General features: G+C 45.2%; 1 protein-coding gene across 1 annotated transcript in view; it reads right to left on the reverse strand.

The window, feature by feature from the left end:
• Window positions 1-9365, reverse strand: part of cadm4 (cell adhesion molecule 4) — a 103912-nt gene extending 94547 nt beyond the window's left edge. The window contains exon 1 of the mRNA XM_076971257.1: window positions 9066-9365. Coding sequence (XP_076827372.1) covers window positions 9066-9141 — 76 coding nt within the window. The 5' untranslated portion in view covers window positions 9142-9365. The remainder of the gene's footprint in view (window positions 1-9065) is intronic.
• Window positions 9366-12840: the final 3475 nt, after the last annotated feature.

Below are 12840 nucleotides of genomic sequence, written 5' to 3' on the forward strand. Positions count from 1 at the left end.
AAAGCCATTCAAAAGATGTGACAGCATGCACACAGACCTGCTTAATGGATCCACATTGATTACATGGAGGTGAGCAGGGGAAGGAGGCTGTGTGTGTGTGTGTGTGTGTGTGTGTGTGTGTGTGTGTGTGTGTGTGTGTGAGAGAGAGAAAGAAAATGTGTGTGAGAGAAAGAAAATATTGTCATGGTGATGGAACTCACAGATCGTTCTATCACAAACAGGTGAAAGAAAAGAAGAAAGTATGGAGATAGGGAGAAATGAGAGAAAAATGAGCAAAAAATGAGCAAGCAATGAGAGAAACGTCTGTCAACTCTGCTGTGGCTCTCCCTCAGAAACCAGCACTGTGTGTGTGTCACGCATGCCGACATTTCCAACACACTCACAGAGGGCATAAACAGCCTCGTAGGAATAATCCTGCCTCTCACACACGAAGGTCTCACAAAAGAACAGTCAAATGAGGTGTGTGTGGGTGTGTGTCCATGTGACTATGTGTCCATGTGTGTGTCCATGTGTCCGTGTGTGTGTCCATGTGTCCGTGTGTGTGTCCATGTGTCCGTGTGTGTGTCCATGTGTGTGTATCCATGTGTGTGTGTGCCCGTGTGTGTGTCCATGTGTGTGTATGTCCATGTGTCCGTGTGTGTCCATATGTCCAAGTGTGTGTCCGTCTGACTCTTTAGACAAATAATTAACCAGCGTGTTGTGGAACATCAGCCTGCATCTTGTTTATCAAGGCTCTACATTTACTTCCATTATTATTAATATATTCCTACAAGCGAAAAGTGCTTCATGTGTTTGCAGCAAATAAACCAGATTTAACCGGATCTGACTGTTCCATGTGATCTCCGCTGTAGTGGCTATAAAGGCACCAACATGCAGAGGTGAGTGATGAGACGGTCTTGTAGAACAGGGCTTAAACAGAGCTGGTTATCACCACCCAAACATCAAAAAGTCCAGGATGGCTTTCTTATGGTCATCATCGTGGCCAACTAACATCAATTTCCTCGCAAAGCCTCACAATTGTTGCACGAGTTTGAAGAACGTTGCAAAACAAACCTGCAGTTTCAGTTTCATATCCCTTTATGATAACACAAAAACATAAAGATAAAACTATAAAGATAGGCCCAGGTTAAAATGGGCCCAAGTTAAGATGAGATCAGATTAAGATGGGCCCAAGATAAGATGAAATCAGGTTAAGATTATGTCAGGTCAAGAAGGGCCCAAGTTAAGATGGGATCAGGTTAAGATGGGCCCAAGTTAAAGATGAGATCGGGTTAATATGGGATCAGAGTAAGATAGGATCAGTTTAAGATGGGATCAGGTTTTGTTACCTCAGGCATACTATATACTGCCATTCTACCCATTACTGAGCCATGTTTACACCATCAGCTGTGCTAACAATGTGACATGGGCTTCTCGGATTTTGGCGTAGAGTTCAGAACGCTGCCAAAACTTCTAAGCTTTTGTACTGTGGCATTTAGTTGGCAGAGACATTTGGCAACAGAACTGCTTTAAACGGGTTCTAGCCAAAGACAAGGACTCGTCCACAGGTACAAGTGGAAACTCTTAAATGACGCTTCCTGCCCTCTTTTCTTTTAAGAACACAGAGATTTCGTTCTACAGACAACCTGAGCGCACCGTGCCCTCTTAATCTCCTCCCTTTCGAGCTTCTGAGGTTTGGATTTATTAGAAACCATTGGGTCAGTGCCCCAGTATGCAGGCCTCTGGTAGGCGATCGGTATGGACCAGCTCAGCCAGTCTGTCTGTGAAGGATGATGATGTTATTTGTCCGACCAGCTCGGAGATTGCTGTGCGACCAGGATCGGTCTCTGAGGTACAGGGGCTAAAGAAACAAAAACTGAGGCTTCAAATCTCCAGACCAGACAGAGTAGCTTTTCACTCGAAGTAACACTCGTCAGTTTATTATCCTGGACATCCTATTTTTTTCCAGATGCTGTTTTCAGAGTTCCGTGCGAGATGGTTTTCTGCAATCACCTGCCGTCGAGGTTGGCGGGCAGAGCAGGAATCTGTCTGACTTCTTAAACTGAGGCAAATCTCTGTGAAATAATCCACATTTGGCAGAGAGTAATCCCCTTCTGGCTGGCTTGTGGTGGGTTTGGCTGGCACGCCCAGACGTTGGCTCTGTCTGGTGAGGCCAGAAGATGACTCCTACACGGCCCAGGCGATGCACCTCCCCATGACATTGAGACATGGGCACTGCCATGTGCTAAGACATCTAAATGATGATGTCATGATGTCATCTTGATGATGTCATGATGTCATCTTGATAATGTCATGATGTCATCTTGATGATGTCATGATGTCAAATGCATATGCGGTTTTGACGGCAGGCACCTTCTCACTCCTGCAGTCCTCCAGTCAGCCTTAATCGAGAATTTGCATGCAAAGTTTTGATGCTTGTTGGGTATTTTTTTCCCCAATGGCGTAGGTTCATTATCATTAATGGAGATTTATTCAAGCCGCACTAATTTAGCGAGATCAAAGACTCTCATGCTGGACTCATTGTTTTCAGGACTGCAATGATAATAAATGTTCCAGGGTGACAGTGATGTCCTTATGTACTGATACTAATATACATAAATAATCATTGTAAATATATTAAGTTTTATTATCACTGAAAAAGGAGTACATTTGAACATTTGTCAGATCGCCACAAATGTCTTTGTCTTTCATAAAGAGGGCAATCCCAAAAATGGTCTTCTGTTACCTAAGTAGAACTAATTTGATTGTCTAATCCTGAAATAATGCATGTAAACCTGCTCTAAATTTCAAAGCATCCAGTTTGCTCAGAATCTGCTGCGTGGGCTGAAACAAGCCTCCCGAGTCTCTGAAATGTGCACTTCCTGTTTGGTCATGACTGCTCCAAGAGGTTCCTCTTTCAGATTCCTCTTTCAGGTGACCTTCAACCTCTTGGTCCTGAACTGGTACTTGACCCGGCTCCCCACTGCACACAATGACCCCAAGAAGCAATCGCACGCTTGCGTCAGTGGATGTGACGCAGGACAAATATAGCCGATGTCTCCGGTCTGCCAGTCGAGGCTATTTCTCGACACGTCGTTTGCATGTGAGGGCCGACCTCAAACACGACTCTGGTAGCATCTCGGCTTCGCACGTGTTCACCGGGCAGCGTTCGTAGCCGCGTAGGCTCCAGCGGGGCAGGCCTTCGTGGCCGCGTGCGTCCTTCGTCGACCGTGGTCGCGCCACTGATTTCCGCAGTCTCGCTGTAGCTCCGCCTCCCCCCGGATCCCGGAAAACGGTCGGAGGAAAGTGAAAACAATTCAAGATTTCCGCACAGCGATTCGTGTTGTTAAGCTTCACTTGGGCCCGTTTGAAGGGCCAATCTGCTCGTTCAAATGGCTCGTACAGCAATTTCGGTGAGTGTGTTCATGTGTGTATGTGTATGCACACGTATATACACACACACACACACACACACACAGGCATACGCCTCCGTGACCCACCACTCACGGCGGCAGGCTCAGAGTAGGGTGGGTGGCTTCAGAAAAGAAATAAATAAACAAACCGAGCGAGCCGTGCCATCGATCATCTGCTCTCCGCGTGCCTCTGCCATGCGTCTGCTGTTTTCCTGTTTTCTCCCCTCACCTACACGGTGCCTTCTCTGCTCTCTGACGCCATTCGTCTTGATGGTGGTGTGTTTTTCTCACGCGCGAGCGCTCCCTCTCCTTCTGCTGTGTTAGTTTCTGCTTCCCAAACACCCTGTTTCAGCTCCTCTCTCTCTCTCTTTCTCTCTCCCACACGAGCCGTGTCTCTCTTCTGCGGCCTCTTCTCAGTCTGGAGGCGCTGGAACACGCCTGTTCTTTCACCACGGTTTCTCCGGCCAGGACCGCCCGCGTGTGCCACATAACGTGACCCCGCCCACGTGTGCCTTACACCCCAGCCTTACCCACATGTGACATGAATGGACTTTCTCTCTTTCTCTCTCTCCTTCTCTCTCTCTCTGTCTGTGCTTGAAGCCTCCCACTCTATTCTCCTGCGTTCACCGGCGCCCGGCCCTGCAACACTAGCGCAAAGTTCTACACGGTGAGGACACGCGCATTTATACACATACGAATGAATCACTTTGGCTGGCAAAATGAGTTACAAGGACGCGGAAAATGAATCCAAAATGAATTTATGAATTTTTCTCTCTCATCTATCTCTCTCTGCTCTGACTGTCTGCCTCTCATTTCGGTGCCTCCACCTACCTCCTCCGACCGCCCCAGCATGTCTGGCCCAGTCCCTCCGTCCGCGTGTGGAGGAAAGGGAGGCACTAGCTCCTTCCTTTCAGCCCGGCGACGCCTCGCGGGTCATCTCGACCGGGCCGGATCTGGAGAGGACCCCACGGGGGCTCCTGGGTGAACGCGCATGGACCTGCTTGTACTGTATGTGCAGACACTGATCTTTAACACAGCAGGGTTGTCTGCACAACTCACATGCAGTTTTATGCAGCTAAGTAAAAGATGACTCAGGTCATGAGCTTATTCAGGGCTTACTTAAGGGACCTTTATATTTGTTCCCTGAAGGATTTTTATTCAAGTGCCTGTGTGTGTGTACATATATATATATAGGAGACAGACTGGGGTAGTCTGGGTGAAATGAGATCTGGGAGCTTGAGGACAGTCATGGAAACCCAGGCAGGAATGTGCACCTCTGTCCAGGCCTCTCAACATCAGTAGCCTCTTAATTCAAAGGCTTCTCCCCCTCCGTGCTGGTTCCCTTCATTTCCCATACACTCAGCTTTTCATTTCTCCTCTCATTTGTTTTTTTTCTCTCTCTCCCTCATAAGGCTCTTTGTAGTAGATTTTTCAGCTTTAGTTGTATCGCATAACCACAGAGAGATAAAAGCTTTGCTTCAAGATTGCTTACAACAGCTCAATTAATAAAATAAATTGTAAAAATTGTATATAACTGGACTTTTCAGCTGTAAGTTCATTATGGAATAACCTTTCTTAATATTACTATTTCTTATTGTCTTTTTTCATTTAAAACATTCAAAAGCGTCTCAAAATCTGAGCTCGTGTCAGTCAGACACGACACTAACGGCAGCCGCACCGGTCGTGCTAAGACAAGATGATGGGGGAAAGCAACACAGAACAAACGATGTGTCGATCCGGAGAGGATGGAGTGGAGAACGAGGTGTACTACATGAGGGAGTTCCCTTCAGACGTCTCAAAGTACGAAGCTAGCGTATCTTGCAACTCTGCGTGAAGCGAAGATTGAATCTAGCTAAAAGGGGGTGTTGGCAAACGTTACTGTAGAATGCACAAATAGCTATTTCAATATTATATTTTGCTGATAATGCAGCACTGTGTGAAAATATCTGAACATGACTGCGACATGAGAATGGTTATGTGATCACCTCTGTGAGTCAGGTTCAATTACACTATAATCTTCCATGCCTACTTCTGGTATCACCATACAACTTATGAAAGACATTTTGGTGTGATGTGTCTATACTTACAAAGTGGATCTGGAAAAAAAATTTTTTAAGCTTTCACTAAATTGGATGTTTCATGTGAGGTTTGGGGGGAACACTGGCCACATCGCCCAACTTAATACATTATATGATAAAAGAAGAAAACGTTGGAGGCTAATGTACCTCCCGACTTCACTACTTAACACAGAACATAAAAAATTGTAAATAAAATTCTAAATGCAATTCAATAATTACATTTAGAAGTCCAAATCCAGAAACAAAAGACACCGAATTGAGTCTGATGCTCGTATACACGCTGAAGAAGTTCCGTTCAGGTCCAATTAAGAACAGCAGGCGAGGAGCACGAGCGTTAGAGAAGCGTCTAATCAACCGCCTGATGGATAATTGCAGCGAAGTATCGCCAAAAAGCCCGCATTACTAATGCAAGAACACAAATCAAACATTCTCTCTGTTTCTTACTCTCCGTGTGTCTCTTTCGCGTTTTGATCTGCTTTAAAGAAAAGTAATTGGGAGCCCTAAAGGCGGTTAAACGAGCTCGCGGGATCACACCTGCGTTCACGCTCTGTACGGCGGTCGGCCGCGTGACTCCGGCACTTCAACTTCTGTTCGTTCCCGTTTGTGTTTGCTATGAAGTTTCACATCACAACTCTGAGACGACAAAATAAATGTCCCTTAACCACTAACCCAGCAGTTCGCGAACTTGGCAGCTCCGACGACGGAGGCCGAGAAGTTAATCTGACCAAAGACTCTCAGATCCCGCGCGCGCGCCGCAGGATTTCGCTTGCCTGCCACTTTGAATGCGGCGGGAGAAGGCGGTTTCACTTATTTTAATTAAATGTCAACATCTTTATTTTACCGGGAGAATTACACACCCATGGGTTGGGATCAAAGGATAAAGCTTGGCTTATGTTAAAGGCGTTACACAACAAAGTGTCGAGTCGAAATACGATTTTTCAGCACCAAATACCGGTGGGTGAAAATGTAATACTGTGCCTATGGCCACCTCCGTCGAGCCAACATAACCCGATGAGCGACTGTGAGGTCGAGACGACACGGCTGCCGTACGCAGCGGTGGCTTATTTGATTTTTTTCAATTTTCCTCACCCGTTTCCTTCAAGGAACTTCAGTGCTTTACTCTAGCTTCCAAAAACTGATGCATTCTTACCTTTCAGTCTGTGTGTGTGTGTGTGTGTGTATGTGTCTGCAACAGACTGGGCACAAAGGAGATCAGCATAACCATTTCTGAACCTCCTTTTTCCAATTATTCTGCATTTTCCCTTTTGCGGTTTGGAGGCAGGTGCTCTCTACCACTAGCTTTGCTGACAGAATCTGGACAAATGGTGGAAACAGATTAGGGCGAATGACTCCAAATATCGCTCTCCAGCAAATAAACAAATTGAGATGATTAAATGTACAAGGCCAATAAAAGCTCGAGCAATGACAGACGTAGCGTTGCAGCCAAGAGCCTGCGCTCTGTGTGTGTGTGTGTGTGTGTGTGTGTGTGTGTGTGTGTGTGTGTGTGTGTGTGTGTGTGTGTGTGTGTGTACGTCTGTGTGCACACGAGAGAGACACAGAAATGGAGAGGTTGGTCTCAGATGGTGCTACCGACGTGTTTCTGCTGGCCCGGGCCTGAGGGGACACATCAGCGCTAAGCCCGTTGAAATGAGGAACTGGCTGTCAGGGCCTCCACGCTCCCTTCTGTTGTGGAGCCTCCGTCTCCTCCTCCACTTCAACATCTCCACCCCCTCCCTCCGTCTCTCTCCATCCATTTGCGATCAAGCAGGCTCTTCTGCCTTCATTATCCAGCCCCTCTCTCCCCCTAAATTATTCCATCTCCTTCTGCCATGCCCCTTCCTCTTTATGTGGGCTCCCCATCTTACTTCATTCTTTATCTCCGTGCCCTATTTCTTTTGTAGGTAGACCCCCCCCTTCATCGCCTCCTCCTCATCATCACCTCTCCTCTAAATGAGGTTTTTTCCCCGCAGCTCTCTGGAGGCTGAAATGGAGACACGTAAATCTACTATCAAAAGTCCCAGCTGATTTACGCAACGAGGAGGTATGATCAGACCTGCCTCTTCCTCAGGACCTGCCTCTTCCTCAGCCCCCCCCCCCCTCCCTCATTCACCCTCAGTCTCGCTCTTCCCTACCCCCCCCTCCCTCTCATGTCACTAAAGAGATTAATGACTATGATCACCAAGCCACCCCCCCCCCAGCAGCTCCAGCCCAATGAGGTGCCCCAACTCTGCCCTCTGAGTAGTGTACACACCAATGAAGCATGCACACACACACACACACACGCACGCACGGTTCATCACACATAACAAACACATGCTGGGAGCTGAACTGCAGGGTAGACTGTGGGATACCATATGACCTGGGGAGCTCCATTTATTAAAACGTGGCAAATTATATTTCAACCCCATACATCAACTCAGCATGAGCACGAAAAAAAAGGGAGGATCGTGATTATAGCCCACTGCAGACTACAAATACTAGCGGAAATAAATCAGTATATGGCATAAAAGTGAGAGAAATGCAAAGTAAAAAAAAAGAATGTAAAACAATTGAATACAACAGATTTCATGTTTATGTTGTTGCTTCTATTGTCACCATTCAAGAACAAACGGTCTACTGGCAAAATCTTCATAACAATAACGTAATGAGTGTCAACTGAAATCTCCATACCAGAGAAAAGACTCAAGTTAAACAAAAAGGCGCAGCAAATCTGCGGATGTTACTGTAATCCAAATCCCCTCAGACGCACTTATCGTGGGATGGCAAGCATGAAATATGCGGCCCTGTTGGGAATTGTGTGGGACAGAGGAGGGGACGCGCGAGGAACCCCGACCAGGCGCGAGGAACCCCGACCAGGCGCGAGGACATGATGAACTGTGCAGTTGTCCAGGTACCAGTGTTGTGTGTCGCGTGCAAGCGCGAGACTGAGTCCGATGAGGGACGTGCAGCATCTCCGACCTTTACGCGATGTTCTCCGGGAACGTTATTGATCAGAACAAGCGGCGACAATAGCGCGTGAGCGAACGCACGGAAGACAAAATGGAAGAACAAATACGCTGTCGACAAAATGTTTAAGTAAAACGTTAAAATCGTTATTAACACGTAGTCTAATTCCCTCAGTGGTCGTGTCTGCCTCCTCGTCCAAGGAACGTGTTTATTTAAACAGTTTTCTAGTTTTGTCTTTGCACAATAAGCATAAACACACTCATAATTATATGAATATAACAAATACTCAGACTTCTGCGAATCTAAAAGTGTTAATTGCTTGGCGAAACGTCTATTTTCACACGTTATCTCCCCCTCGCCGTGGATGCTCTGTGATCAGCGGTGCCGCAGTTACGGCGCCTCTGACATTTGGAGCCCGTTCCGTTTTCATCAAAAGTGCAGGAGACTGAAGGCGCGAGGAGCTGCAGCACGCGCCAACAAACGCGGACTGTCCTCGCGCAGATGCACGCGCCTTCAGTAGGGGTTCGACAACCTGAGGGGAGTCTTCACACTCACTCTCCTCTCTCCCTCAGACGTCTCAGTGAACACTGAAGAGAAACTGACCTTAAAAAGTCGCAAAACATTACATTTCAAATGTTTTTTCCCTTACCTGTGCGCAGAAACGACAGCGCGAGTAGGGTGAGGAGGGGAGCGCAGTACTTCCAAACGGACGATAATAATGCCATGATAGTTCTTACTCCGTTTTCTCCGCGACTTATTCCACTCCGAGGTGGCTACCGCACGTAATGTGAGCGCGAAGGCTCTCAGGGAAGTTGCTTCTGAACTCCAACGTTGGTCGGAATGATTTATTACATATTAATACCTATGGAAAAAACGAGCCCACGTTGACAGACTGAAGCAAAGGCGGCTTGAAGGTCCGGTTTTGTTGGTTACTTCGGAGCACTAACAGTCTAACAACCTCCAGGGGGGGGGGGGGGGGGGGTGAGGGGGGGCGTGGTCAACGCGAGCTTCCACCAATAGCGTTTCAGCGTGGGGCATGGAGCGGCCTCGGTCGCGGGAGGGGCTCGGGAAAACAATTTAAAGGGAAAAGCCTGATTGTTTAAAGCAACCCTTTTTAAAATAATTGAAATCAATGCACAGTAAATGTGATTCACTGCAATCATTAACGACACTGCAAACTACTGAATGTGCTTTAAAACTCCCTTTTATCCTTAGGTCAACGTCATGAATGAAATTCTCAGGTTAGGTTCATAAAAGGGTTCAAATTTTAAATGATTTATAAGTTTGGAACTCGGATAATTTACATGACATGATTTACATTTTAACACAACATATAGTATAATATGTAAAATACTTTTACATTAGTCTTAGCTGTAATTGCTTGGAATGTTGGAGTGTTTCTTTACAGAGGTTATCGGGCGTTGCCAGTTAAACAATTAAAGAACTGTATGAGATTTATTGGCTATAAAAATCATTTGGGCAATATGTACCAAATGAACTACAACACAGTAAACGATCATGATGGATGTGTGGAAGTGTCCCCTCTGTAGTTGGCGCGGACGATAAAACCCGGTCCTTTCAGCGCGTTTCATATATCGCTCTCAAAAAATCCGGAGTTCACAGCGAATGTCAAAGCTTGTATTTGGCGACACCGTCTGACAAGTAATGTGTACAACAGTCAATGTAAAGCTACGTGTTTGTACCCCAGAAGACACGGGCCAGCGCGGGGTGCCCCGGCGGTGTAGAACTTCTCAGACCATCGCAGTGCCGAGACGGAGCGCAAATAGGCCACGCCGTAGAGAAAAACAACTCTGCACTTTCCATTGATTTGCATTGCACGCTTTATTGCTTTTAAATAAAATTGCAAATATGCCCAAAAAAGCTGTGACTTGATGGGTTGCATAAGATTAAAACCCTGATTTAAGGTGTCACATGATTCCAGTTGGTTTAGCAGGCAGGACGGGCCCCACATCCTACTGGATTCCCGAGAGGGGGCGCTACACTGTGTGTGTGTGTGTGTGTGTGTGTGTGTGTGTGTGTGTGTGTGTGTGTGTGTGTGTGTGTGTCGCAGCAGTCTTTTTGTGGTTTTGTTAGGTCAAAACGTTGAATTATATTCTATATGAGAATTTGTTGTTAAAATGACATCTAATTCACCATATACATGAGATTAGCTAGCTAAATATTTAAAGATATCTAGATTCTATCTTCATTTTCTTGCTCTGTGTTAGCTCGCTAGCACTCAAAGTACTTTATCTTAATGGCTGCAGAAAGTAAATGGTTTATAACTTAATGTAGTGTCTAAAGGGTTTATCATCACCCATGAATCACTTATAATAAAGCCTGCTGGAAAGAGAAAGTGGAGAACAGCTAACACTAAATCCGGGTTTGACATTAACATTTAGCTAACAAGCTAATAGCTGCCTCTATAGCTACCGTTGATTGAATGAATCGTATGTAGCTAGCTATATATGATTCAGATTGATAAATAACAGGGAGGATATTGATAATAGTAATGCTAATCATCAGCACCATAATAGATGGCAATACAAAATTTTTATCACAATTTAAATGACAATATTGATTAGCTTAGCCACCCAAATGATTAGCTCAAAATATTTGATGCCCCACAATGGACTAATTTTCCAAACCAATTTTGGGACAGAAAATGGACTATATACAAGTCTATTATCCAAGTTTCCATTCTATGATTACGTTCGCTCCGTTAAACCTCGCGGAGTTTTCCCCCATGGTGGGCGTGGTTTTCCCTTGATGACGCCATGCGCTTGTTCTCAATATTGACCATACTTGACCAAACGCCATCAGTGTAAAGTTCTTTAATAAGATACCAAATATTGGAAAAACAATATACAGATATCTTTGTATAATTACAATATTTATCTACATTCCAAAAAAATGCCAAATTTGATTAGAGCTTAATTCAAGTTGTTAGAAAATTTATTAAACAATGTTTTCCAATCCAGATTAAAACGCATGTTTCTGTCATTTATAAGAATGCATAGCATAAAACCTTCTGTATTCTGTAACACTAAAAGGGGCAGTTGGTTAGGCGTTCAGGAATCCCTTGAGGAATCCCCCGTTTTGTAATGGGAACCTCAGTGTAGTCGCGTGTCTTTAGATGTTCTACAGATCGTGAGGTCTTACTGACTCTTTACTTTGTACACTATTACAAACGAGTGTCTGGGTTGAAAAACAGAGAGGGTGTCCTCTTTAATAAACACTGCGCCGTTCCACTTCAAAACACCGCAGACCCAAGCATGTCCTTTTGAAGTCCCAGAACAGTCCTGGAGCTTTAGCGGACGTGCCCGTGTCCTCGTGAAAGGGGGACACGAGCTTTATATTGGAGCAGGGTTTAGAAAACGGATTAATGCCAAATACAACCGCTTCTGGTGCTTCTTTTACAGAATCATGCAGTATGTCAAAATCACCAAAAGGGTTTCTTATGCAACAAAACTATCAACCAAAAATTGTTTCCACCTGCGGATTTTTGGATTTTTATTATAAATTCGTCCACCATGAAGCAAATGTTAAAATATGCTCTTTGATATTTCAAAGAATTGGCAAACAAACTCATTCAATTCATTCAAATAAGAAGCTATGAAATCATGAAACGTTATTTGAAATGCCAGCTGCCCTGACAGTATAAGTCACAATAGTGGACGTTCGTGTAGTGTAGAAGCATCTTTTTTCTACTGAAGCTTTATAATTCGGGCTGAACGTCACTGCAATCCACTCAAGAGCCAGAACACAGGTAGGAAAGTGAAACGCGTCTAAATGATTACACTGTTCAGACTGAAAAACCACATACCATGAATTATTCAGCCCAGCTAAATTTAAGCTGAGTGACGCTCACTGAGTAGCAGCTCGCCTAACTTTTATGCAAAGGACGTCTAAAGTTTAGCACATTGTGCAGTCACCTACAGAGCCTATGTTAGAAACCAGGCGTGCACGGGCTGGCTGAAGGAGATCTGGAGTAATCTGCTTAATAATATTGTCTTCGTTGTGCTCTGTGGCGCGTGGCTCGGTAATGGAGTGTCATTGTTAAAAAGCTGCGGCTACCGCGTTATTAACGGCAGCCTCCGGTCAACCGCACATAGGCAATAAAATCACATAAAGGCGGTCATAAATGGCGTAGACAGTAGTAATGAAATGAGTAGTTATGATAGCACAGACCTTAATGAACTGTCGCGCTCCGCTAGAGATAACGCCACGGAGGGTAAAATAAGAGATGAAGTTGTATAGCGACGGATGAATACCGCATCGTGAATTCCAGGTGAGTTATATGAAGGATCCGCTAGAGGATTTTTCGGAATAATAACTGGGGTTAAAGTCATCTACTGGCTTTTTGGATAATAGGCCTGTTACAGCAATTTGCTACAAGTGCTGTCTGCCTTAAGCCCTCTAGT

This window comes from Brachyhypopomus gauderio, chromosome 13, assembly GCF_052324685.1.
Source record: "Brachyhypopomus gauderio isolate BG-103 chromosome 13, BGAUD_0.2, whole genome shotgun sequence".
NCBI classification, from domain to species: Eukaryota; Metazoa; Chordata; class Actinopteri; order Gymnotiformes; family Hypopomidae; genus Brachyhypopomus; species Brachyhypopomus gauderio.